General features: G+C 42.8%; 2 protein-coding genes across 5 annotated transcripts in view; one reads left to right on the top strand and one right to left on the bottom strand.

Annotated features, from left to right (window-relative positions):
• LOC121541885 (serine/threonine-protein kinase PAK 3) overlaps positions 1–5020 on the top strand; it is a 63997-nt gene extending 58977 nt beyond the window's left edge. For both annotated transcript variants that reach the window (XM_041851251.1, XM_041851250.1), the window contains 4 exons: positions 1910–2009; positions 2175–2371; positions 2491–2628; positions 4336–5020. In XM_041851251.1, coding sequence (XP_041707185.1) covers positions 1910–2009; positions 2175–2371; positions 2491–2628; positions 4336–4425 — 525 coding nt within the window. In that variant the 3' untranslated portion in view covers positions 4426–5020. The remainder of the gene's footprint in view (positions 1–1909; positions 2010–2174; positions 2372–2490; positions 2629–4335) is intronic.
• A 2336-nt stretch (positions 5021–7356) lies between these two features.
• Positions 7357–23569, bottom strand: LOC121541884 (calpain-5). 3 transcript variants are annotated; one of them, XM_041851249.2, is made up of 12 exons: positions 23341–23569; positions 19097–19292; positions 16506–16637; positions 14527–14735; positions 14183–14375; positions 13885–14075; positions 13667–13744; positions 13227–13545; positions 12331–12533; positions 12075–12196; positions 11836–11972; positions 7357–8380 (listed from the first exon to the last, which is right to left on the bottom strand). In XM_041851249.2, the coding sequence occupies exons 2-12, from the start codon at positions 19259–19261 to the stop codon at positions 8198–8200; spliced, it is 1932 nt and encodes a 643-aa protein (XP_041707183.1). In that variant the 5' UTR covers positions 19262–19292; positions 23341–23569; the 3' UTR covers positions 7357–8197. The 3 variants fall into 3 exon arrangements, with proteins under 3 accessions (XP_041707183.1, XP_041707180.1, XP_041707181.1); XM_041851246.2 differs by lacking the exon at positions 23341–23569 and adding an exon at positions 22389–22467; XM_041851247.2 differs by lacking the exon at positions 23341–23569 and adding an exon at positions 22384–22419.
• Positions 23570–24246: the final 677 nt, after the last annotated feature.

Raw genomic sequence — 24246 nt, 5'->3', positions numbered from 1 at the left:
GCAACACACCCCAGTACCTCTCGCCGTGCCTCTACATCCTCCTTCCCCCTGGTGACCAGTGACTCCCGTAACCTGGCGGCCTCCTCTGCCAACCCGCTGGGCCGCTCTGTCGCGGTCTCCTGCTGGCCCGTCGTCCACGGCGTTAGCCCCCCCCTAAAAATTTTCTGGGCGTCTCTCCTACCCGTGGACCAGGTCTCCATGTCCCTCGCCAGCCTTTCGCCCTTCTGCTTCCATGTCAAGCCCTTCTCTTCCTCACCCGGCTTGACCCAGTCGAGGAGGCGAAGGAGATCTGCTAGAGATCTCCCTGGCGATGGCTCCTGGACACGCTGCTTGGTCCAGTCTTGGTGGGATCTTCTGTCACGATCGTCTAACAGAGATGAGGACCAAGGCGCAGCGTTGCAGGCAAACATACTTTTTATTAGAGACACGATCAAAAACAACAAAACGATAACGTGACAGTTCACGGTCTAACACAACAGACTAGAAACAAGATCCCACAAACTCTGTGGGGAAACAGGCTGCTAAAGTATGGTTCTCAATCAGAGACAACAAGCAACAGCTGAATCACGTTGCCTCTGATTGAGAACCACACTGGCCAACATAGAACAACAATACTAGAATGTGAAACCTAGAACAAAACACATAGACTTTACACACCCTGGCTCAACATATTAGAGTCCCCAGAGCCAGGGCGTGACAAGTGTGTTACTGATGGTAGGCTTTGTTACTTTGGTCCCAGCTCTCTGCAGGTCATTCACTAGGTGCCCCCGTGTGGTTCTGGGATTTTTGCTCACCGTTCTTGTGATCATTTTGACCCTACGGGGTGAGATCTTGCGTGGAGCCCCAGTTCGAGGGAGATTTCGAGGTCTTGTATGTCTTCCATTTCCTAATAATTGCTCCCACAGTTGATTTCTTCAAACCAAGCTGCTTACCTATTGCAGATTCAGTCTTCCCAGCCTGGTGCAGGTCTACAATTTTGTTTCTGGTGTCCTTTGACAGCTCTTTGGTCTTGGCCATAGTGGAGTTTGGAGTGTGACTGTTTGAGGTTGTGGACAGGTGTCTTTTATACTGATAACAAGTTCAAACAGGTGCCATTAATATAGGTAATGAGTGGAGGACAGAGGAGCCTCTTAAAGAAGAAGTTACAGGTCTGTGAGAGCCAGAAATATTGCTTGTAGGTGACCATATACTTATTTTCCACCATAATTTGCAAATAAATTCATTACAAATCCTACAATGTGATTTTCTGGATTTTTTCTCCTTATTTTGTCTATCATAGTTGACGTGTACCTAAGATGAAAATTACAAGCTTCTCTCATCTTTTTAAGTGGGAATACTTTGTTTCCCCACTGTATGCCAGGAGTAATAAAGGCTATATAAGGTAATAAAGGCTATATAAGATAGAGTGTCTTCTTTGTTAGGTAGTTCAACTGACGAAGGGCAAAGCCATGTCCGTTTGTTGGATGAACCCACGAGCTCGTGATTGAATAAATACTTGGTATGAAATCTCCACAGAATGTCTAAGTATAGCCTTGCATCCTTGATTCTTTGATACCTGAGAAACTCATCATAACAGATGGCTGGCTAGTTTCAACTGGAGATTCTAGATAAAGGTGAGTAAATAATAGAATCCGTTCCACATTGAGTGAGGCGGGTTGCAGGAAAGTATATTTAGTAGAAGGATGAAATGTGTGATAGGGAAATATATACGTAAAATACAAAAAAAATACAAAAAACAGGCTATTTACATGGACACACAAGAGAACATGACCACACTGCTACGCTATCTTGGAACAGGACATGGTTCAGAGATCAAGGCAGTTGTGGTTATTCTAGAGGTCTTAATTGGGAGAAATGTTTCCAGGCGTTTCCTCTGATCTAGATGTGTGTCTGTGTCTCCACTCTACAGTGTCTGCAGGCTCTGGATTTCCTGCACTCCAACCAGGTGATCCACAGAGACATCAAGAGTGACAACATCCTGCTGGGCATGGACGGCTCGGTCAAGCTCAGTAAGTCACCTCACCAGTAGGGGACAGGCAGGGACCAGGGTGGAATGATGCAGTCAATGGTATGTTGGTGAAGAGAGTAATGTGGAAAGGGATGGGGTTGGGGGAGAGAGCCATGTGGAAATGGGTGGAGTTGAACCAATGTCTGACGTTTCTCTCTCCCTGCAGCCGACTTTGGGTTCTGTGCCCAGATCACCCCAGAGCAGAACAAGCGAAGCACCATGGTGGGCACGCCCTACTGGATGGCACCCGAGGTGGTGACCCGTAAGGCCTACGGGCCCAAGGTGGACATCTGGTCCCTGGGTATCATGGCTATAGAGATGGTGGAGGGAGAACCTCCCTACCTTAATGAGAACCCTCTCAGGGTAAAACCGAAACACACCATCTACAGTACACACACATCCAGGGATATATTAGAGCTATTTGATCAATAACTGCCAGTAACTGATTGTCCCTCTCCACCCCTCTCTCCCCTCCTCCTCAGGCCCTGTACCTAATCGCCACCAACGGGACTCCAGAGCTGCAGAACCCTGAGCGTTTGACCTCCGTGTTCAGAGACTTCCTCAACCGCTGCCTGGAGATGGACGTGGACCGCAGAGGCTCAGCCAAGGAGCTCCTCCAGGTACACAACAACCCCACCCTGACCACCAAAACATAACCTAAACTTGACCACTCTAACATAACCCAACCCTGACCACTCTACCATAACCCAACCCTGACCACTCTAACATAACCCAACCCTGACCACTCTAACATAACCCAACCCTGACCACTCTAACATAACCCAACCCTGACCACCAAAACATAACCCAAGCCTGACCACTCTAACATAACCCTAACTTAATGTAGCAGGTGTAAAAGAAACGCCTGAAACTAGATTCCCTACATACTGGTCTTGATGAGAAGAAAAAAAACTTTTGGGGAGGTGCTTTTCTGCACTGTTCAACCAATCTAGTAAATGTGGAGGAGGAGTTAAGATGGAGTGTCGCCTTGTTAACGTCCAAAAGCGTAAGTCGCATCACAGGCTCTCTTTTAATTTCCCCTGAAAACCGGAACATCCAGTTGTTGGGGACTCGGCAGAGGCTAACATAACCAAATCTGACCACACCAACTAGTTTACTCCTACATTACTATAGCAACGCACATGCCACGCCCACCTGAGGATCTGTCATTTTCAGCCATCTATTTCCTGTGTTTGAGGTGTGCAAAATCCACTTGTTACTTTAATCTCGCTGGATTGATTGCTTTCATTTTACTCCTGCGACTCTTTCATAATCTTGCTTGTGGCTGTCTTTTTTCCCCGTTAACATTACCACGTTATGTTTGTAATGACCTTTCAAACACACCCCGGTAATGGCTGAAATGGGCTCAATGGAATATATTGTCTCTCTGTTGCATCCATAAGAACGCTAAAGCTTCATCGGGGATTTAACACATCATATAGACACTTACATCACAAGAAAGATAACTTTATTTTGAGAGTGTACATTTTTTGTGGAATTGAAAGAAGTAATCATTTTATACAATGATAATGTATTCATATACGCAAATATACCCAGTGTATTTATGCAAATTAGGCACATATAATTTTCTTTATTTTAACACAAAATATGAAAGAAATACCTGATACCATTAGAAAATGTATATATGAGTGCATTCTAAGAAAAAAACTGGGACATTTTACAATAAATTGAATACCTGAATTATGTTGCTACATTACTAACCTACAGGTAACTGACAAAATAAAGGAAACACCAACTTAAAGTGTCTTAATAGGGCATTGTACCACCACGAGCCACCAGAACAGCTTCAATGCACCTTGGCATAGATTCTACAACTGTCTGGAACTCTATTGGAGGGATGTGACACCATTCTTCCACGAGAAATTACATAATTTGGTGTTTTGTCGATGGTGGTGGAAAACGCTGTCTCAGGCGCTGCTCCAGAATCTCCCATAAGTGTTCAATTGGGTTGAGATCTGGTGACAGAGACACACCCACACACCCTTAAACCCCCTATGCTCCCTTGAGACCCCTCTTTCAAAGTCACTGACATATTTTCTTCTAGCCATGGTAGCCAAAATAATGGGCAACTGGGCATTTTTATACATGACCCTAACCATGATGGGATGTTTTAATTGCTTAATTAACTCAGGAACCACATCTGTGTTGAAGCACCTGCTTTCAATACACTTAGTATCCCTCATTTACTCACGTGTTTCCTTTATTTTGGCAGTTACGTGTACAGTTATAATCTGAAATCACAGTCTGTACACGCAGGGCTGCAGAGCATTCCCCCATCACTATTCTTCTCTTGTGTTCCCTTGCAGCATTCCTTCCTGAAGTTAGCCAAGCCCCTGTCCAGCCTGAGCCCCCTGATTGTAGCAGCTAAGGAGGCCATAAAAAACAGCAGCCGCTAGAGGGCGCCATGTTTCCACACACAGAGCTGGACCCTGCTCCATGGGGTTGTGTGACAGACAGTAACCAACCCACCTGCTGCCTCATGGATGGACAGCTGGCCTACAGGGCCTCTCAGTGGTCAGACGCTGCTGCTGAACCGCCTGCCGCCTCCTCCTTTAGTCCTCCAGCATTCTGTACATGTGGAGCAGTCTGTCAGCGTGTGTGTAAGCGTGTGTGTAAGCGTGTGTGTGTGTCCTGTGAGGAGAGTAGAGGCTCCTAAACTTAAAACTAAAAAGAGAAAATACCGAAGAAAAAAACTTGTGCTCCTTTTCAAAAGTGAGAGATCCAGGAAGAGAGGCAGAACGTAACAGCACTGAGATAATGTGATTCCTTCCTTGTCTGTCCAGTGATCGCCTTGGTTCCCTTTCCCTTTCCATCAGGCCTCTCCTGCAGAGAACATTTTACATGAGACAGACTTGGGGACTCTGGACCCAACATATGCCTGCATGACTTTGGCTCCATGTAACCAACTTGCAACCTTTGTGTGTGAGTGTGTGTGTGTGTGTGCGTGCGTATGTGTGTGTGTGTGCGTGCGTATGTGTGTGTGTGTGCGTGCGTATGTGTGTGTGTGTGTGCGTGCGTGCGTGCGTGCGTGTGTGTGTGTGTGCGTACGTGTGTGTGAGAGAGAGAAAAGGAGGGAGGGAGGGAGGGAGGGAAGTGGCAACCATCCTTCAAAGCCAGTTGGCAGTTGTACTCCAGGACATAGCTGTAATTTCTTGGACACCCTAAAGTTATTAGATGTTCAGAGATCTGACATAGAGAATGGCTGAGTTCAAATTCACAGCTTTGAAAACATTTTCCCATTTTTCAAATATGAAAGCTATGTTATGGGATAAATACCTTTAAAAATCGATTTTGTAAATTAATTGATTTGTAATTGTTTGGCCAGAGTCAGAGAGTCTGAGACTGAAGGTCAGTTAGAAAAATTCTGAAGTTGTCACAATCTATTGCAGGACGTTAGACTGTGTTACTGTGTCTATTTCTGTGGGGATAGTCTACAGACAAATATTTGCTTTTTTTTTTTGGGGGGTGTGGGGGTGGGTTCAGTGTTTGCCAATGTTACCATTTTGTTTCACATCAATGAGCCTTACTTTTGCATGCTTAACCTCTGATCTGTGAATTTACTTAGATGTATCAGAAGTAGAAGCCATGCTTAGTGTGATAAGCCATTTGTTAAAATGAGCACAATCCCTGAGTTAGCGCACATGTTCATCTGTCTATCTGTCTGCCTGTCCATGATGTGTATATCTAAAAGAAATTATGGAACGCTATTATTTAGCTGATCCACTCTCAGCATAAATTAAGACTTATTGCTCCAGTGTCTTGTTGCTAAACTTTCTGATGTACTGTGTGAGTTTGGTCGTGTCTGTTTCTATGTATTTCTGTGAGTTTAGACTGTTTGGCAGATTGGTGGGTGGATGTTAATCATTTGCCCATGAAAAGGTTTTTGGATCGATGACTGAGTGCCATTTTATGATTGTAATCTGTCTTGCGGACCATTGGAAACTAGAGGATCACATTCCCCTTCACTCTGCCATTCTTCTCATCCCATAGGCTACTAGAAAACAACTCTGAAAAGCTCTCTCTGCATACTGTTTCTTGATTCTTCTTTCAATAGCTTAGTAATAACCATTAATATGGCATCCTCCATCTGGTCCATAGTAGCCACAGCATCCCTTAGGATTGTCCTGAAGTCCAGACCTGGGACAGAGAGAGTAGGCGACAGGATAGATGTTGAGGGTCTAACCTGTAGTGTACACCATACAGTGATATCAGTCCCTGATCTCAGGGTTCTCATTGGGAGTCACTGACCACTGGTTTCATGGGCTATATCCCATGAGCTCACACTGTATTCCTGGTAGATGGTGGTGTGTGTGTGTGTGTGTGTGTGTGTGTGTGTGTGTGTGTGTATGAATGGGAGTGTGAGTGTATGCATGAGTGGCTGTGTGTAAACATTTGTGTGTTTTTAAGGGAGAGAGCGACCTCAGTCTGCACTAGATACCACACCTGTTCTCCACCTTAACTCAGACTGTGTAGTGCAGGGTAGCTTCTCACTCATACCTCCACCATAGCCTATATGTGGAAATGCAGGAGAGCCTCACACTGTCCATTGCAAGGAGTACATCACTAATTTCATGCATGGGAAAACAATACGTTAATTAATTTTCCAATTAGGCTAACATTGTTAGGATATGTGTGTGTGTATGTAAATATTATGTGATTATTTTATTTTTGGGGAGTTACGTAACTTAAAAATGAAATGATAATATTCAGGTTGCTCTATGGTATGTATTTATAAATGTTTTGCACCCTGGAAATTGAACAAGAAAATAAAACACACTCCTGGATGGAACGATCCTGCTTGGGCTGTGTCAGACAGTACTCCACCTGGACACAGAGCCGTTGGAAGCAGTCCCCCGTCTGTCTCCAGCAGTCCCCCGTCTGTCTCCAGCAGTCCCCCGTCTGTCTCCATTAGTCCCATGTCTGTCTGTCCGGAGCACTACTTCTGAGTGTGCCTGTGGCTGAGAGTCTCAGGGACCTCACAGAGACTATCTGCCCTCTGACCTTTAGCCTCACCTCTATGTACAGGCCTGAACTCTGAGCACAAAGATGAACTCTGGGACAGCTAGCTGCCCTGCCCCTCCCCGCCAGCCCGCTCCTCTTCCACGGTCGATCCTGTACATTCCTCTCTTCTGAATGTGTAAACCTGTACACGTGGTGTGAAAATTCCTCTATTAATGTGTATCATGAGAACGGAACAAAGACAAAAAAGCGTTTCTTTAAAATGATTATTATCTGGGTTTGTAAACTGCTGATCCATCTGGTGAACCTCAGCAAGCCCCATCTTTGGAAAAGGACAGAAGAGAAAAAGCGACTGGGGAAAACTAAGGTTTTGGATATGCTATTTTTAATTGTGGTTAAAGCAACATACTTTTTTGAATTCTGAATTGTGCATGGCTGTGTCTTGAGTGTAAAACAACAAAATACTGCAGTTTGGGAACTGAACTGAAATAAAATTAATTTAAACAAAAAAAAAACATTGTAAAATTACTTTTCGGTTTGAATGGATGTATTTTTCTTTGTTGTTAGTAGGGAGGGACTACGTGGCAAGTCATTTTGAGCAAGGGAGTACGGTAGTTTAGAGGCAGTACATACACTTTAGGCATTTCAAGTTGTTCAGTGGAACGACACAAATTGATGACCATGGTTCAAAACTTACACTCTAGATACATTCAGGTCTTTCAAGACTTTCCAATATTTTGTAGCAAATACTGAAGCCTTTTGGCTGTTTTTCAGCAATATCAAAAGAGGCACTTATCTTTGTATATGATAACAAACATGTTATTGGAATGTATAAGTTGCATAATGTTGTATACAGATACAGTATGCATATCACTTTGAAGAGTTATTATGTTTCATAGTGTATAGTCTAGTAGAAAATTATTATATTCTTACTTTTTCACAGTTATTCATCTTTCAAAAATGAATGTCTTGTCTCTTTACAAAACACTCAAAACTAATGCTATAAGAACAAACAAAACTCCAGAAGGCTTGAAGGTACTTCTTGGTCCATGGCAGTCCTTAGTAGAATATATTGTAAGCTCACATTGATAGTCATTCTGAGTGATAACTTTATGTCTTGTAGTGCTGAGCCCCTGTCCAAAGTGTCCGAGGCGACAGAGTGTTGTAAACACTGTCAATGTGTCCCAGGTAGTAGTCAGCTGATCCAGGTCACATGTCTGTGAGCTCGGTGCAGGTGACAATGCGGAGGGTGATGAAGCCAGGCATTTCGTCGGCCATGGCTCTACCCCTCTTCCTCAGCTGGAGCCTCTGGGGGTCGGTGGAGTCATTGACTGAGCCTGTCAGAACCACCTGGCCCAGGAACTGGTCCTTCACAGCATTACTGTTCCACACCTGGGGAGGAGGACGAAGAGGGGGGACGGAGGACAGAGGTGGAGAACATTTAAGACCAAGGTTTTACATGAACAACATCTGACCATCCATTGAAGGGCTGTATTCAATCCGTAGCGCTGAAGTTTGGCATTGTATCCCGATTTATATTCAAAGGCACTGTTCCTGCGTTAGCGGAAACTGCATTCACGGTAATCTCTGCATATGTCGGCTCAATCGGAAATTACATTTAAATTTCAAGCGCACTGTAGTGCTGAAGTGCGGCGATACAGATGGAATCCGGCCCTAATTTCTGACCTAAATGTTACAATTCACTAGTCAGTTTGTCTTCCCAGCCCATTGTTAGTGATGGTCTTTGACCCCCATACTGTATACAGTTGAAGTCGGAAGTTTACATACACTTAGGTTGGAGTCATTAAAACTCGTTTTTCAACCACTCCACAAATTTCTTGTTAACAAACTATAGTTTTGGCAAGTAATTTTTCCAACAATTGTTTACAGACAGATTATTTCACTTATATTTCACTCTATCACAGTTCCAGTGGGTCAGAAATGTACATACACTAAGTTGACTGTGCCTTTAAACAGCTTGGAAAATTCCAGAAAATGATGTCATGGCTATAGAAGCTTCTGATAGGCTAATTGACATCATTTGAGTCAATTGGAGGTGTACCTGTGGGTGTATTTCAAGGCCTACCTTCAACCTCAGTGCCTCTTTGCTTGACGTCATGGGAAAATCAAAAGAAATCAGCCAATTCCTCAGAAAAAAATGGTAGACCTCCACAAGTCTGATTCATCCTTAGGAGCAATTTCCAAACGCCAGTAGTACGCAAGTATAAATTTCCAAATAGTACGCAAGTATAAACACCATAGGACCATGCAGCCGTCATACCGCTCAGGAAGGAGACGTGTTCTGTCTCCTAGAGATGAATGTACTTTGGTGCGAAAAGTGCAAATCAATCCCAGAACAACAGCAAAGGACCTTGTGAAGATGCTGGAGGAAACAGGTACAAAAGTAACTATATCCATAGTAAAACGAGTCCTATATCAACATAACCTGAAAGGCCGCTCAGCAAGGAAGAAGCCACTGCTCCAAAACCGCCATAAAAATGCCAGACTACGGTTTGCAACTGCACATGGGGACAAAGATCGTACTTTTTGGAGAAATGTCCTCTGGTCTGATGTAACAAAAATAGAACTGTTTGGCCATAATGACCATTGTTATGTTTGGAGGAAAAAAGGGGTGGTTGCAAGCTGAAGAACACCATCCCAACCGTGAAGCACGGGGGTGGCGGCATCATGCTGTGAGGGTACACAATGACCCAAAACATACTTCCAAAGTTGTGGCAAAATTGCTTAAGGACAACAAAGTCAAGGTATTGGAGTGGCCATCACAAAGCCCTGACCTCAATCCTATAGAACATTTGTGGGCAGAACTGAAAAAGCGTGTGCGAGCAAGGAGGCCTACAAACCTGACTCAGTTACACCAGCTCTGTCAGGAGGAATGGGCCACAATTCACCCAACTTATTGTGGGAAGCTTGTGGAAGGCTACCCGAAACGTTTGACCCAAGTTAAACAATTTAAAGGGAATGCTACCAAATACTAATTGAGTGTATGTAAACTTCTGACCCACTGGGAATGTGATGAAATAAATAAAAGCTGAAATAAATCATTCTCTCTACTATTATTCTGACAATTCACATTTTTAAAATAAAGTGGCGATCCTAACTGACCTAAGACAGGGAATTATTTTTTTACTATTAAAAGTCAGGAATTGTGAAAGAACTGAGTTTAAATGTATTTGGCTAAGGTGTATAGTGAGGGGAAAAAAAGTATTTGATCCCCTGCTGATTTTGTTCGTTTGCCCACTAACAAAGACATGATCAGTCTATAATTTTAATGGTAGGTTTATTTTAACAGTGAGAGACAGAATAACAACAAAGAAATCCAGAAAAACGCATGTCAAAAATGTTATAAATTGATTTGCATTTTAATTAGGGAAATAAGTATTTGACCCCTCTGCAAAACATGACTTAGTACTTGGTTGCAAAACCCTTGTTGGCAATCACAGAGGTCAGACGTTTCTTGTAGTTGGCCACCAGGTTTGCACACATCTCAGGAGGGATTTTGTCCCACTCCTCTTTGCAGATCTTCTCCAAGTCATTAGGGTTTCGAGCCTGACGTTTGGCAACTCGAACCTTCAGCTCCCTCCACATATTTTCTATGGGATTAAGGTCTGGAGACTGGCTAGGCCACTCCAGGACCTTAATGTGCTTCTTCTTGAGCCACTCCTTTGTTGCCTTGGCCGTGTGTTTTGGGTCATTGTCATGCTGGAATACCCATCCACAACCCATTTTCAATGCCCTGGCTGAGGGAAGGAGGTTCTCACCCAAGATTTGACGGTACATGGCCCCGTCCATCGTCCCTTTGATGTGGTGAAGTTGTCCTGACCCCTTAGCAGAAAAACACCCCCTAAAGCATAATGTTTCCACCTCCATGTTTGACGGTGGGGATGGTGTTTTTGGGGTCATAGGCAGCATTCCTCCTCCTCCAAACACGGCGAGTTGAGTTGATGCCAAAGAGCTCGATTTTGGTCTCATCTGACCACAACACTTTTACCCAGTTCTCCTCTGAATCATTCAGATGTTCATTGGCAAACTTCAGACGGGCCTGTATATGTGCTTTCTTGAGCAGGGGGACCTTGCGGGCGCTGTAGGATTTCAGACATTCACGGCATAGTGTGTTACCAATTGTTTTCTTGGTGACTATGGTCCCAGCTGCCTTGAGATCATTGACAAGATCCTCCCGTGTAGTTCTGGGCTGATTCCTCACCGTTCTCATGATCATTGCAAATTCACGAGGTGAGATCTTGCATGGAGCCCCAGGCCGAGGGAGATTGACAGTTATTTTGTGTTTCTTCCATTTGCGAATAATCGCACCAACTGTTGTCACCTTCTCACCAAGCTGCTTGGCGATGGTCTTGTAGCCCATTCCAGCCTTGTGTACGTCTACAATCTTGTCCCTGACATCCTTGGAGAGCTCTTTGGTCTTGGCCATGGTGGAGAGTTTGGAATCTGATTGATTGATTGCTTCTGTGGACAGGTGTCTTTTATACAGGTAACAAGCTGAGATTAGGAGCACTCCCTTTAAGAGTGTGCTCCTAATCTCAGCTCGTTACCTGTATAAAAGACACCTGGGAGCCAGAAATCTTTCTGATTGAGAGGGGGTCAAATACTTATTTCCCTCATTAAAATGCAAATCAATTTATAACATTTTTGACATGCATTTGTTCTGGATTTTTTTGTTGTTATTCTGTCTCTCAGTGTTCAAATAAACCTACCATTAAAATTATAGACTGATCATTTCTTCGTCAGTGGGCAAAAGTACAAAATCAGCAGGGGATCAAATACTTTTTTCCCTCACTGTATGTAAACTTCCGACTTCAACTGTATCTTACCTCCACAGTGATTGGCTTTGTGGTCTTCTTCCTGTAGAAGATTGCTCTGGTATCAAACACCGGCTTCACGGTGTCTGCCTTGACTGTTGACTGTACTGAGCAGCCCTCACAGGACACGATCACATATGGATCTGCGCCTGTACAATGACACATTATGAACCATTCATTAGGCAATGCTGAAACATTTCCCTGTAATGTATGAGATTGTTTTAATTAGAGGTTGTGGAGCATTCTCTCACCCCCTTTGCTGTCCTGGTTCTCCAGCCCCTCTGCTCCATGGACGTAGATCTGGGACACGGCAATAGGATAGCCAGTCAACGCACTCCAACACTTTATGCTGGGCTGGTGTTCTGTTAGCTCTCTGAGAGAGGGAGAGAGAGAGCGATTTACAGTAATGCTAAAGTAATGGTATTCTGCATAGATAAGATATCATACTGAAGTGTGTTACTACATGTAAATTATATTTTAGCTATGCCACAGATCTATTTCCAGTACCTGCATCCTGAGTCTACGTTAGTGTAAACACGCAGCATGAACTCTCCCAGAATCTCCGGTTTGAAGGTGGAGGGGATGATGATGTAACGGCCCTTGGGGAACATGCCCCTCATGAACACCGTGCGGGCGTTGATGTACGTCGTAGATTGCACGTTAAGCTGGGTGATGATGTCATGCATGCGGTATTTCCTATTCAGTTCAACCTTAAATCAAAAGAAATAATTTCTCACCATGACTGTTCCCCAATGGTTGTTGTTACAGCTTGATCAGATCTAGGTCTTGTTGAAAGTTTGTGTCCCTGATATGAACAAGCCAATGCGGCCATTATAAGTAATGTCTACCCATTATTGTAAACACTGCATAGTCACTTTACCTCTACCCACAATTACCTCGACTAACCTGTGACCCCGCACATTGACTCTGTACCGGTACCCCCTGTATATAGCCTTGCTACTGTTATTTTACTGCTGCTCTTTAATTATTTGTTATTTTTCTATTTTTTATTTATTTTTATTTTTACTTATCCATTTTTTACTTAACACTTATTTTTCTTAAAACTGAATTGTTGATTAAGGGCTTGTAAGCATTTCACTGTAAGGTCTACACCAGTTGTATTCGGCGCATGTGACAAATTACATTTTATTTTATTTGACTCACTGGTTTATTCGCTGTTTGTTCAACTGATGAAGAGAGAAAATTGAAATTCCATTGATTGAGCCAAATTTGTTTACAGAGGAGGAAGCCAAACATGTAGCGCAGAGAACCTCTCCCCTAAAATGAACTGAAGTTGGACCAACGCCCCAGATGCACACCCTGTCTCTTAGGCAGACCCTCACCGGCCCAGTTTCTCACCCCAATCCCACTAGTAATTCTTAGAGGGTGTTAATATGAACTACCTTGAAGATGGCGAAGCCGATGGTGAGGTTCTCTCCCTGGCCGATACGTCTGTGGATCTTCATGTCTCTCTGCTGTAGGGAGATCAGAACCTCATTCACTTCCTTGGTCACCTCAAACAGGTACTGGGGGTTCTGTAAGAATGTCTGTTTGTGGTTCATGCAGCCTCCACAGCGGTTGTGCAGAGGCTCTGCATTCTTGGTCCAACTCCCAAAAATCATCACTTCGTTCCATGTCTTGTCGATGGTGAGTAGGGAGGTGTTGATGAGATGACACACGTCTGCATCTGTGAAGTACTTACACCAGTCTCTAAACGCCATCCTACGAAGATACAGTAACACACACACACAGAGAGACACAAATGAACATGGGTAGATAGATAAAACACTCTCACACGCTGAACAGAAGAGATAATAGCCTTTAATTGTTTTGTTACACTCACCAGAACTCCCCATCATCTTCCACTGTGATGCCAAGCTTATTCCTCTCCATGCTGCCAACCTTTTTCCATTCTTCTGAGCTGAAGTAGGAGAGGGGGAGGGGCAACAGGAAATAGAGGGACAATGAGATAATGAGTTGATGAGGTCACTTGTGCACTGAAGTGTGGAGAGGTTGAACAGTACGCGAGTGTGGAGGATAAAGGCTCCATGTCCTCCTCACCTGTCACTCCAGGCTCCGTTCCACTCAGTCTTTCCCCAAGGGTTCCTCATGCGGATCAGGGGGATGGTCTCGTTCTGGAAGTAGGCCACCAGCCCGTGGCCCAACCGTACTTTCTTCACTGCAGTCACTGAGTAAGCATGGCCCTTCACCAGCCCACACGCCATCCGTGCCTCGATTTCAGAAGGAGACGCCTAAAAGTGGTCCAAGCACAGTAGACAGTCACTTGTGTCTACTATACACAATTACCTGTGACTATAGTGTGCTGACCAATTGAAAATGATCAATTGAAAAGACAAACCTTGATGGAGCAGCTGATTATTCCATCCCTGTCGAAGACTTTGAACAGGTCCTCAAACAGTTTGTCCATTCTCTCCTGGTCTTTGTGGAAAGCTTCAGCCTCAAGGTTAATGGCCTCTGCCACAGCTCCACTGAAATCCACCACCGCATCCCCAGTGTTGCCCCCGTCCAGCGACTCATAGCAGCCAGAGAGCCTGGAGACAAGAGGAGAGAGAGGCGAGTCCGGAGAAGATACAGAGAGGTTAGAGGGTACGAAAGGTTATGATTTATGATTCAAGGGTTGAGAGTCATGATTCAAGGGTTGAGAAATGGGTCAAAGGATGAGAAATGTTACAGTATACTGACTTGGCATAGGCTTTCTCAAGCAGGGCACTCCAAAACTCGTTTTTGGCTTTGGAGTGGCAGTACATGAGCTCTCCGTTGATGCTGGGCAGGCGGTCATCCACCACCACGTCCACCCACTCCCCAAACACCCAGAACTGGAAGTGGAAGATGCCAGTGTAGTTCTCAGGGTGCTTGGAGTCCCACTCCTGCTCCTTCCAGTTAGGGATGACCTGTCAAAACACAGGGCTTCATAGTGAATCACATGTCTAGTCAAATGTGAATAGTTTTAAACTTGGGTGGGGATGTAGGCAAGTAGTATCTTTCCCAGCCAGGCTTGAATAAGGAAAAGTTGAATGTTTCTGAGTGGTAATGGTCATTTAAGAAGGAAAGATAACACTCTTTTCCTTTCAATGGGAGTTAAAAGCCCCTCAGGTGAATTCCTAACGTGAACTAAGTTACATGAACTGTGAGTCAAGTATCAACAGCATGAAATGGCACACAGACATCCACCCACATACTTCATAGACATTATCTGCTCAATTTCGATTCACACATTAGCAGTGGCGGCTCCTGAAAAAATTCTCAGGGGGGGCAATTTTTCTGATGATTTAGGTGACCTACACACATTTTAAAAAAGATATGTCCAGCAACAACAGGGGCAGCATATAAGTCAATACTGATATACACATTACTTGCTTAAAAAAGGCCTCATGGTTGAATTGGAAATATGTGCACCTGAGCATAATTCACAACAAGCAAGCAGGAGCTTTTGATAGAGGCTACTGAAAACATTGATGCAAGTTATTGGTAATAAGAAATTTTTATAGACTTCCATATTCTGCCCTCTTGTATAGATTTGTGAAAATGAACAGTGATAGACATTTAGCCTGAAAACAGAATTTGAAAATAATTTCTAGAAAAGGTAAACACAGCTATCTGTATGGCTTTGTAAAAATGAACAACCATATTCTGGCCAATTGTATAGATTTGTAAATATGAACAACCATATTCTGGCCAATTGTATAGATTTGTAAAAATGAACATGAACATATATATATTTTTTTTTTTACTTTTTTTAAAATGAAAAATAATTAAGTATTAAATAATAAGCTAGCCATCTTGACAGTTGTACGTGAATTGATTGACGCTGCTACCCGCTCTTTTCTTAGTTATGTTCATGGTTACTTATGTTACGTATGACGAAAGCGCGTAAGTGCAAGCCCTCCCGGAACCCATAGAGATTGTATTGAAAGCTCTGATATTTGAAAACAAAAATATTTTACATGATAGTCTATGAGAGACTCCTGGTTGACTGAAATCGCCCCAAAAGGGGCGGGGCCATTTGAAGCACGACTTTAGCCTGATTGGACATTTAGTGGCAGATCAGACGTCTAGATTAGAACACTGATAACTACTGTTGCCGTGATATAATTGATTAGAAAAAAAATCCCTTCCTTTTCCCGTTTGGCAGTGCGTCGCCCATATCGCCCTAATGAACACACCGCCCCTGCATTAGGAATGTGACCAAAATAGCTTTTTACCACCTGAGGAACATCGCTAAGGTGTGTCAGTTTCTATCTCAGGCTGATACAAAGAGACTCATCCATGCTTTTATTACAAGCAGGCTTTATCCTCTTATGTTTGCTGTGTAGTAAATATTTCTGTTTTTATTTTCATTGACTATTTATTTTTAGTCTTTCCGTTTTTGTTATTCTTTAGTTTTTTTATCCTCTTCTGTTTGCTGTGTAGTAAATATTTCAGTTTTTTATTTTCATTGTATTTTTATTTCTGTTTTTTACCTGTGCGTTGCATCTGAAATGTGCTATATAAATAAAGCTTGATTTGATGTGTTCCTTCCCAAACAGCACCATGTATTCCCCCATAAGGTGACTAAGGAAGGACTGATAAAGGAAACTAATACGCACGGAAATACACACATAGTCTGCTCTTGTGACACTCATCTCAGACTGTGTGACCAGACAGGAGGAAACCAAACTCACCTTCTGCCAGAGGTCTGGCTTCAGTGCCAGGCAGGAGCATGCCGCCACGAACCAGCAGTTACCCAAAAGCCCCTGGTTCAAGTCATGGGAGCTGATGCCCTCCACAAAGAGATGAGGCCCATCACTGATCTCCTGTAGCAGAGAAAGAAAATGTTGTTGACAAGTTATGATGAGGGGTGGTAAAATGTGAAATTGTGAGGTAAAATGTTCCATGTTCCATGTGAAAAATTTAAATACCTTAGAATGTGCTTAGTAATAAGTTATACTTGTAACAATAGTCGCAAATCCTTGGAAAATAGTTCTGGCTTAGAGTACGTTTTCTTTTTAAATGAGTTGGAACTCTCTTGAGGTGTACTGTTGTTATAAATAAGAAATTGTGTTTTCTCTTGTCACTTGGGCAACATGCCATACAGATGCAGGATCTTAATTTGATCACTCTTTTGTTGCTGATCATTTTCCTGCAAAGCAGGAAATGCAAAGTTGTAGTGTATTTTAGTTTTTTTTTAAAGGCTTCTAAAGTTAGTAATTTCCACTTTGAATTTTCAGACTTGATTTTATGCACATAATAATTCACATTTCCTGTTGCTGCAGGATTATTTTCCTGCCGTATTAAGCTGGCTCAAATTAAGTTCCAACATCTGTACAGAGAACAGATACAGTAACACATTAAACAGGAATTATATAACTCTGTCTTCCTCCATTGAACAGAATGGCAGCTATACAAACATAGATTTAATTTTTGTTTTTCTCTGACATTATTGTCATATATCTCACACACTATGTAAAGTATACACTTTGAGACACATCCCAGCACCACCCTCACCCCAGTTTCACAACACAATTTGCTGTCTGTCACCACCATGAGTATTGTGGATGACACTCAACCTTTAACACAATCCTCAGAGGCAACCCTTCAAAAGGCATTAACCTTTGAAGTACTCCATCACAAAATATTGTATGAGCCTATATAAAACCTGGCAGACAACACCTTTCACAATACCTATGTATGGCCAAATGCCATAAGTGCCTTGCAAAAGTATTCATCCCGCTTGACATTTTCCTATTTTGTTGCATCACAACCTGTAATTTAAATTGATTTTTATTTGGATTTCATGCAATGGACGTACACAAAATAGTCAAAATTGATGAAGTGAAATGAATTTAAAAAAAATGAATAAAAAAAAATCTAAGAAATAAATAACGGAAAAGTGGTGCGTGCATATATATTCACCCCCTTTGCTATGAAGCCCCTAAATAAGATCTGGTGCAACCAATTACCTTCAGAAGTCACATAATTAGTTAAATAAAGTCCACCTGTGTGCAATCTAAGTGTCACATGATCTCAGTATATATACACCTATTCTGAAAGGCCCCAGAGTCTGCAACACTGCTAAGCAAGTGGCACCACCAAGCAAGCAGCACCATGAAGACTAAGGAGCTCTCCAAACAGGTAAGGGACAAAGTTGTGGAGAAGTACAGATCAGGGTTCGGTTATAAAAAAATATTCGAAACTTTGAACATCCCACGGAGCACCATTAAATTCAATATTAAAAAATTGAAAGAATATGGCACCACAACAAACCTGCCAAGAGAGGGCTGCCCAACAAAACTCATGGACCAGGCAAGGAAGGCATTAATCAGAGAGGCAACAAAGACACCAAAGATAACCCTGAAGGAGCTGCAAAGCTCCACAGCGGAGATTGGAGTATCTGTCATTAGGACCACTTTAAGCTGTACACTCCACAGAGCTGGGCTTTACAGAAGACTGGCCAGAAAAAAGCCATTGCTTAAAGAAAAAAATAAGCAAACACGTTTGGTGTTCGCCAAAAGGCATTTGGGAGACTCCCCAAACGTATGGAAGAAGGTACTCTGGTCAGATGAGACTAAAATTGAGCTTTTTGACCATCAAGGGGGGCTCAAGTTTTCTGTTTATTTGTCTTATTTCTTGTTTATTTCACCAAAAAATGTATTTTGCATCTTCAAAGTGGTAGGCTTGTTGTGTAAATCAAATGATACAAACCCCCCAAAAATCCATTTTAATTCCAGGTTGTAAGGCAAAATAGGAAAAATGCCAAGGGGGGTGAATACTTTCGCAAGCCACTGTAACACAGTCATACTGTTTGTATATCAATGCCAGAGGTCTTGTAAAAGTATTGTAAAAGTCAGCACACATGAAAATTAAACCATAGACATGACATATTTGGTTTCAATATTGCACCAGAAGAAGGCCATGCTCTGATCCCAGAAAGTACTCTATAACACGTGTCTAAGCTTTAATTTTGACTAATCAACAGCAAACTATAAATTGGTATTTTAAGCAATAACATTTCCTAAAAACTATGAGGAAAAACATGAACAATACATAGTTTCAGTGAGCCATTAAAGCTTGTGACATTCTATTTCCTGTTTCATGTTTTTGCATACAGATTCTGCTTCTGGTATTAAGCTAATAGACAAAAAATAAAGCACAGGTATATTTTTTCCTTGGTAAAATCTGCCTGAAATAAAAATGACTGGTCAGGTGAATAGAAAATCTAATAGAAACGTTGATAATGAGTCAAGTGCTCTGTTTAGCCGTCACAGTCACTCACCCTTGGTCTCTTCCACTCCACCATACCAGGAGGTTGTTTTCTGTAAAACAGGGATGCGTTGGTGACAGGAAACTCTGGATCCTCAAACAGTTTATTGTCCTCCAGACATTTCCTCTTCAGCTCAGAGTAATGCTGGTTCTTGTATGAAGTGGCCGTGGAGAACATGTTTCAGACGCTGGAACCTCAAAACTGCAAACTGACCACAGAAGGAGACTTCATGTTACTTTATAGGCAGACTATCTGGACAGTCCTTGTCAGCTTAGGATATATTATTGTACACCTTTGACCCTGGGTGTCTGGACAAGAGCTCAGCATACCGTACCGTAATACACCCCATAAATCCCAGAGTAGCTCTTTCTTGGAAAATGTTGCAATGGCATTTTTCATCTGAATCACCGTAGTTTGGATATAGTATCCAAGGCAAACTCCCATAGGGGCCGACAGGGCAACAAACTGGTCTAGAGATACAGTGGGGGAAAAAAGTATTTAGTCAGCCACCAATTGTGCAAGTTCTCCCACTTAAAAAGATGAGAGAGGCCTGTAATTTTCATCATAGGTACACGTCAACTATGACAGACAAATTGAGAATTTTTTTCTCCAGAAAATCACATTGTAGGATTTTTAATGAATTTATTTGCAAATTATGGTGGAAAATAAGTATTTGGTCACCTACAAACAAGCAAGATTTCTGGCTCTCACAGACCTGTAACTTCTTCTTTAAGAGGCTCCTCTGTCCTCCACTTGTTACCTGAATTAATGGCACCTGTTTGAACTTGTTATCAGTATAAAAGACACCTGTCCACAACCTCAAACAGTCACACTCCAAACTCCACTATGGCCAAGACCAAAGAGCTGTCAAAGGACACCAGAAACAAAATTGTAGACCTGCACCAGGCTGGGAAGACTGAATCTGCATTAGGTAAGCAGCTTGGTTTGAAGAAATCAACTGTGGGAGCAATTATTAGGAAATGGAAGACATACAAGACCACTGATAATCTCCCCTCGATCTGGGGCTCCACGCAAAGATCTCACCCGTGGGGTCAAAATGATCACAAGAATGGTGAGCAAAAATCCCAGAACCACACGGGGGGACCTAGTGAATGACCTGCAGAGAGCTGGGACCAAAGTAACAAAGCCTACCATCAGTAACACACTACGCCGCCAGGGACTCAAATCCTGCAGTGCAAGACGTGTCCCCCTGCTTAAGCCAGTACATGTCCAGGCCCGTCTGAAGTTTGCTAGAGTGCATTTGGATGATCCAGAAGAGGATTGGGAGAATGCCATATGGTCAGATGAAACCAAAATATAACTTTTTGGTAAAAACTCAACTCGTCGTGTTTGGAGGACAAAGAATGCTGAGTTGCATCCAAAGAACACCATACCTACTGTGAAGCATGGGGGTGGAAACATTATGCTTTGGGGCTGTTTTTCTGCAAAGGGACCAGGACGACTGATCCGTGTAAAGGAAAGAATGAATGGGGCCATGTATCGTGAGATTTTGAGTGAAAACCTCCTTCCATCAGCAAGGGCATTGAAGATGAAACGTGGCTGGGTCTTTCAACATGACAATGATCCCAAACACACCGCCCGAGCAACAAAGGAGTGGCTTCGTAAGAAGCATTTCAAGGTCCTGGAGTGGCCTAGCCAGTCTCCAGATCTCAACCCCATAGAAAATCTTTGGAGGGAGTTGAAAGTCCGTGTTGCCCAGCGACAGCCCCAAAACATCACTGCTCTAGAGGAGATCTGCATGGAGGAATGGGCCAAAATACCAGCAACAGTGTCACGCCCTGGCTCTTGGACTCTGTTATGTTGAGCCAGGGTGTGTGGTTTCTATGTGTTTTGTATTCTAGGTCGTTTATCTAGCTCATTTGTTTCTATGTTGGCCAGTGTGGTTCTCAATCAGAGGCAACGTGAATCAGCTGTTGCTTGTTGTCTCTGATTGGGAACCATACTTAGGCAGCCTGTTTTCCACAGTGTGTTGTGGGATCTTGTTCCGTTGAAGGTTTGTGTTTGTAACCAAGGACGTCACGTTATCGTTTTGTTGTTTTGTTCGTGAGTTCTCTAATAAATAAGTATGTTCGCATTCCACGCTGCGCCTTGGTCCTCTGTGTATGACGATCGTGACAAACAGTGTGTGAAAACCTTTTGAAGACTTACAGAAAAAGTTTGACCTGTGTCATTGCCAACAAAGGGTATATAACAAAGTATTGAGAAACTTTTGTTATTGACCAAATACTTATTTTCCACCATAATTTGCAAATCAATTCATAAAAAATCCTACAATGTGATTTTCTGGATTTTTTAAATTTATTTTGTCTGTCATAGTTGACGTGTACCTATGATGAAAATTACAGGCCTCTCTCATCTTTTTAAGTGGGAGAACTTGCACAATTGGTGGCTGACTAAATACTTTTTTCCCCCACTGTAAATATATCCAATAACCGATATGAAAGCGATGCATATTTCAATAAATGGAAGTAGAAACACAGTCTTCTATAAACAAAATCTACAAACAACTACGCTACATCACTTTAAAAGTTATAGTCAACCATAGATTTTATTGTATCTGACCTTTGACACAAACACAGCAAATGGCTAAACTTTTACTGGTTTTGCGATGGAAACATCCCATGGGTGATTAAACGCATCTGATCAAAACATCTGCTATCCTCTGGGAATATTCTGATATTCTAACTCTATGACCGGTACAGTGCACTTTAATCCTGACCCCCAACCCCATAGGTCAAGCTCTTTATAAACAAGATGAGATTCTATATGGAGTCTGTCTGACAGTGCAGTCTCGTACTTTGCTGTCTGCCATGAATAACACAGACACAAATAATTACATTCCAAAGGAATTCCATTTTGTGGCCACCGGAGAACAGTCAAGCTCTAAACTCCCGGTGAGTCTCTAATTACACATTTCCCAAAAACATTACACACTTTAGGAAATGCCTCTCAGAGCAAAGCCCATTTGGAACAAAGTGAGAGGCAGTTCATGATGAGGTTGTCATGAGGATTCTGACAGTTCATTATCATCATGGCCAACTCTCTGCTACCTTCAGTTTTCAGTCAAAACATTAAGCAGAAATGTACCAACAGCCAATACACTAGAATAATTGGTGGAATAAATTAGAATGTTTTTCTCTCTCTCTCCTTCCTTCCTTCACATACAGAACAACCACATTCTCTGTCTCTTTCTCAAACTATTAAAGCAAAGAGAAGTCCTTACATATATCACATCTAAGGATCTATAAGAAAAAGCTCAATAAAACTGTCTACTGTACCTCACCTGTAATGCTGTGACAACTGCCTCCTCCCAGGATAGTGAAAGAGAAGGGTGTTTCCACTAGGTCTTTGTACCTGTCTGTTTCGCCCCTCCCCCTCCTCCCCTCCTCCCCCACAACACCTCCGCAGTGACCTAGTTTGTGTGTGTGTGTGTGTGTGTGTGTGTGTGTGGGTGTATATGTGTGTGTGTGTGTGTGTGTGTGTGTGTGTGTATGAGTATGGCTTCATTGATTGAATAAGTGACTGTGATTGGAGTTTGCCATGCATTCCTTCATGATGTCACTTCCTTGTAGAAGAGGAAGTCCTTCCTCAGGTGTACACTGGCGTGTCTGTGTGTGTGTTTATACCATATTAGTACCTAACTGACAAGCTCCAACAGGTTTTTCTGTGTTTGGTATGAATGGGGTCACTGCAGGGGAGATTGAGGAGGGTAGAGTGTCGCTGTTCTAATTGTCACAGTTGTTGGGTTTATTGTTATAATGCTCTATTCTGGTGTACGCTTACACAATATGCTTAGACTCGATGGTCACCAACAATCTACTAAAAAGCTGTTGCTGTTTAAATGGTTAGTTCACCAGTACGCATCATCAAAGGTTATGTTACTAACAAGAATGATGGCAAAACTAAAAAGCTTAATTCACTGTAATAATGCCTGTATAATAAATGTTGTAAGTGGAATGCTATTATCGCTATCCAACTGGGAGTATGTCCACATCCAATGTGGTTTCAGTTTAGCATAGCAGAGCTGCCTTAGATGCAGGCTGTAACATGGAGGCTGTGATAGACAGCATTCCACTCCCTCTACAACTGCTGCTGAAAAAATTGAGAGATGCTGCTTTTAAAGGGGAGTACATGTTATGTATATGGCATTCTTAAACAAGACAATTTGACAAATTCATATTCAAACATTCAAGGTGTGCAACCAAACGTAGTTCTCCACAGTGTGTGGCTCTTACCTGTTCTTGTCCTCCTAAAATCCCAATGGAAATCCTAAAGTTCCTTATAAGGTTGTAAAAATGCCACCTCTAATACACCCTGGGAAGTTCCACTGGCACGTCACAACTAGAACCAGAGGGTTGTGTCCTCCTGTCTGTCCCCTGCCTATGACAATGGTCTACAGCACGTGGGGCTCCCAAAGAAGCAGCCAAAAACACACAGCAATGGTATTTCCACTCCTACAAGGAACATAACCCCCAACACACTCATTAACAAACAGACAAACCCACATTCACTCACGCACTCCAAAAACTGGTCTGACGAGTGGTTATTTAGGGCAGAATGCATAATGCAAAGTGCTGGCTCCCAGTCTCATTCCTTTCTAGTGAAGTTAGATGATAGATATGTTATCCACTGCATTCCTGGAGCTGTTACGCTCTCCAAGGTGCAGGGTGCTGAGAGGGGGAGTTGTAAAAGGTCCAGGAGTGTTACGCTATGGTTAAACCCAGCACTCAGAGAAACAAAACACGACTAAGGGAGTGGAAGAAACAAATTATTTTAATAAAAGTTCAATTTGTCTTAGTCCAAAAACAACTGAAGAAAAGGAACAGAGTGGGCTAGTCGGCTCCGGAGGAAGGAGAGGCTGAGGCAGGCAGGCAGGCAGGCAGGCAGGAAGGCAGGCAGGCAGGTTGGGAGGTATGTCTGAACTGAAGACAAATCAAACGACAGGTTAAGGAGAGTAAAGAGCCAGGCTGAAGACAAAGACAATTTAACTCTACTGGTGAGCCAAGTTACCGCTCTAGTAAGAACAACGATCTGGCGCCGGTGGAGAGCCATGCCCAGGAATTAGTAGTGCAGGTTGATGAGAGAATAGGATGCAGCTGCGTAGGCAGGAATCACTGGAAACAACCCGCAGCTGCACAGGA

This window comes from Coregonus clupeaformis, chromosome 27, assembly GCF_020615455.1.
Source record: "Coregonus clupeaformis isolate EN_2021a chromosome 27, ASM2061545v1, whole genome shotgun sequence".
Taxonomy (NCBI): domain Eukaryota; kingdom Metazoa; phylum Chordata; class Actinopteri; order Salmoniformes; family Salmonidae; genus Coregonus; species Coregonus clupeaformis.
The sequence above is the reverse complement of the archived record's forward strand: the minus strand, read 5'-3'. Positions and strand labels throughout refer to the sequence as shown.

What these genes read in the sequence shown, in the direction of transcription:
- LOC121541884 (XM_041851249.2), bottom strand. Translation starts at nt 19,261, where the DNA reads ATGTTCTCCACGGCCACTTCATACAAGAACCAGCATTACTCTGAGCTG. An exon ending in GAAGATGATGGGGAGTTCTG is followed by an intron (nt 13,546 to 13,666) that starts GTGAGTGTAACA and finishes GTATCTTCGTAG; the next exon opens with GATGGCGTTTAGAGACTGGT. An exon ending in AACGTAGACTCAGGATGCAG is followed by an intron (nt 12,197 to 12,330) that starts GTACTGGAAATA and finishes TCCCTCTCTCAG; the next exon opens with AGAGCTAACAGAACACCAGC.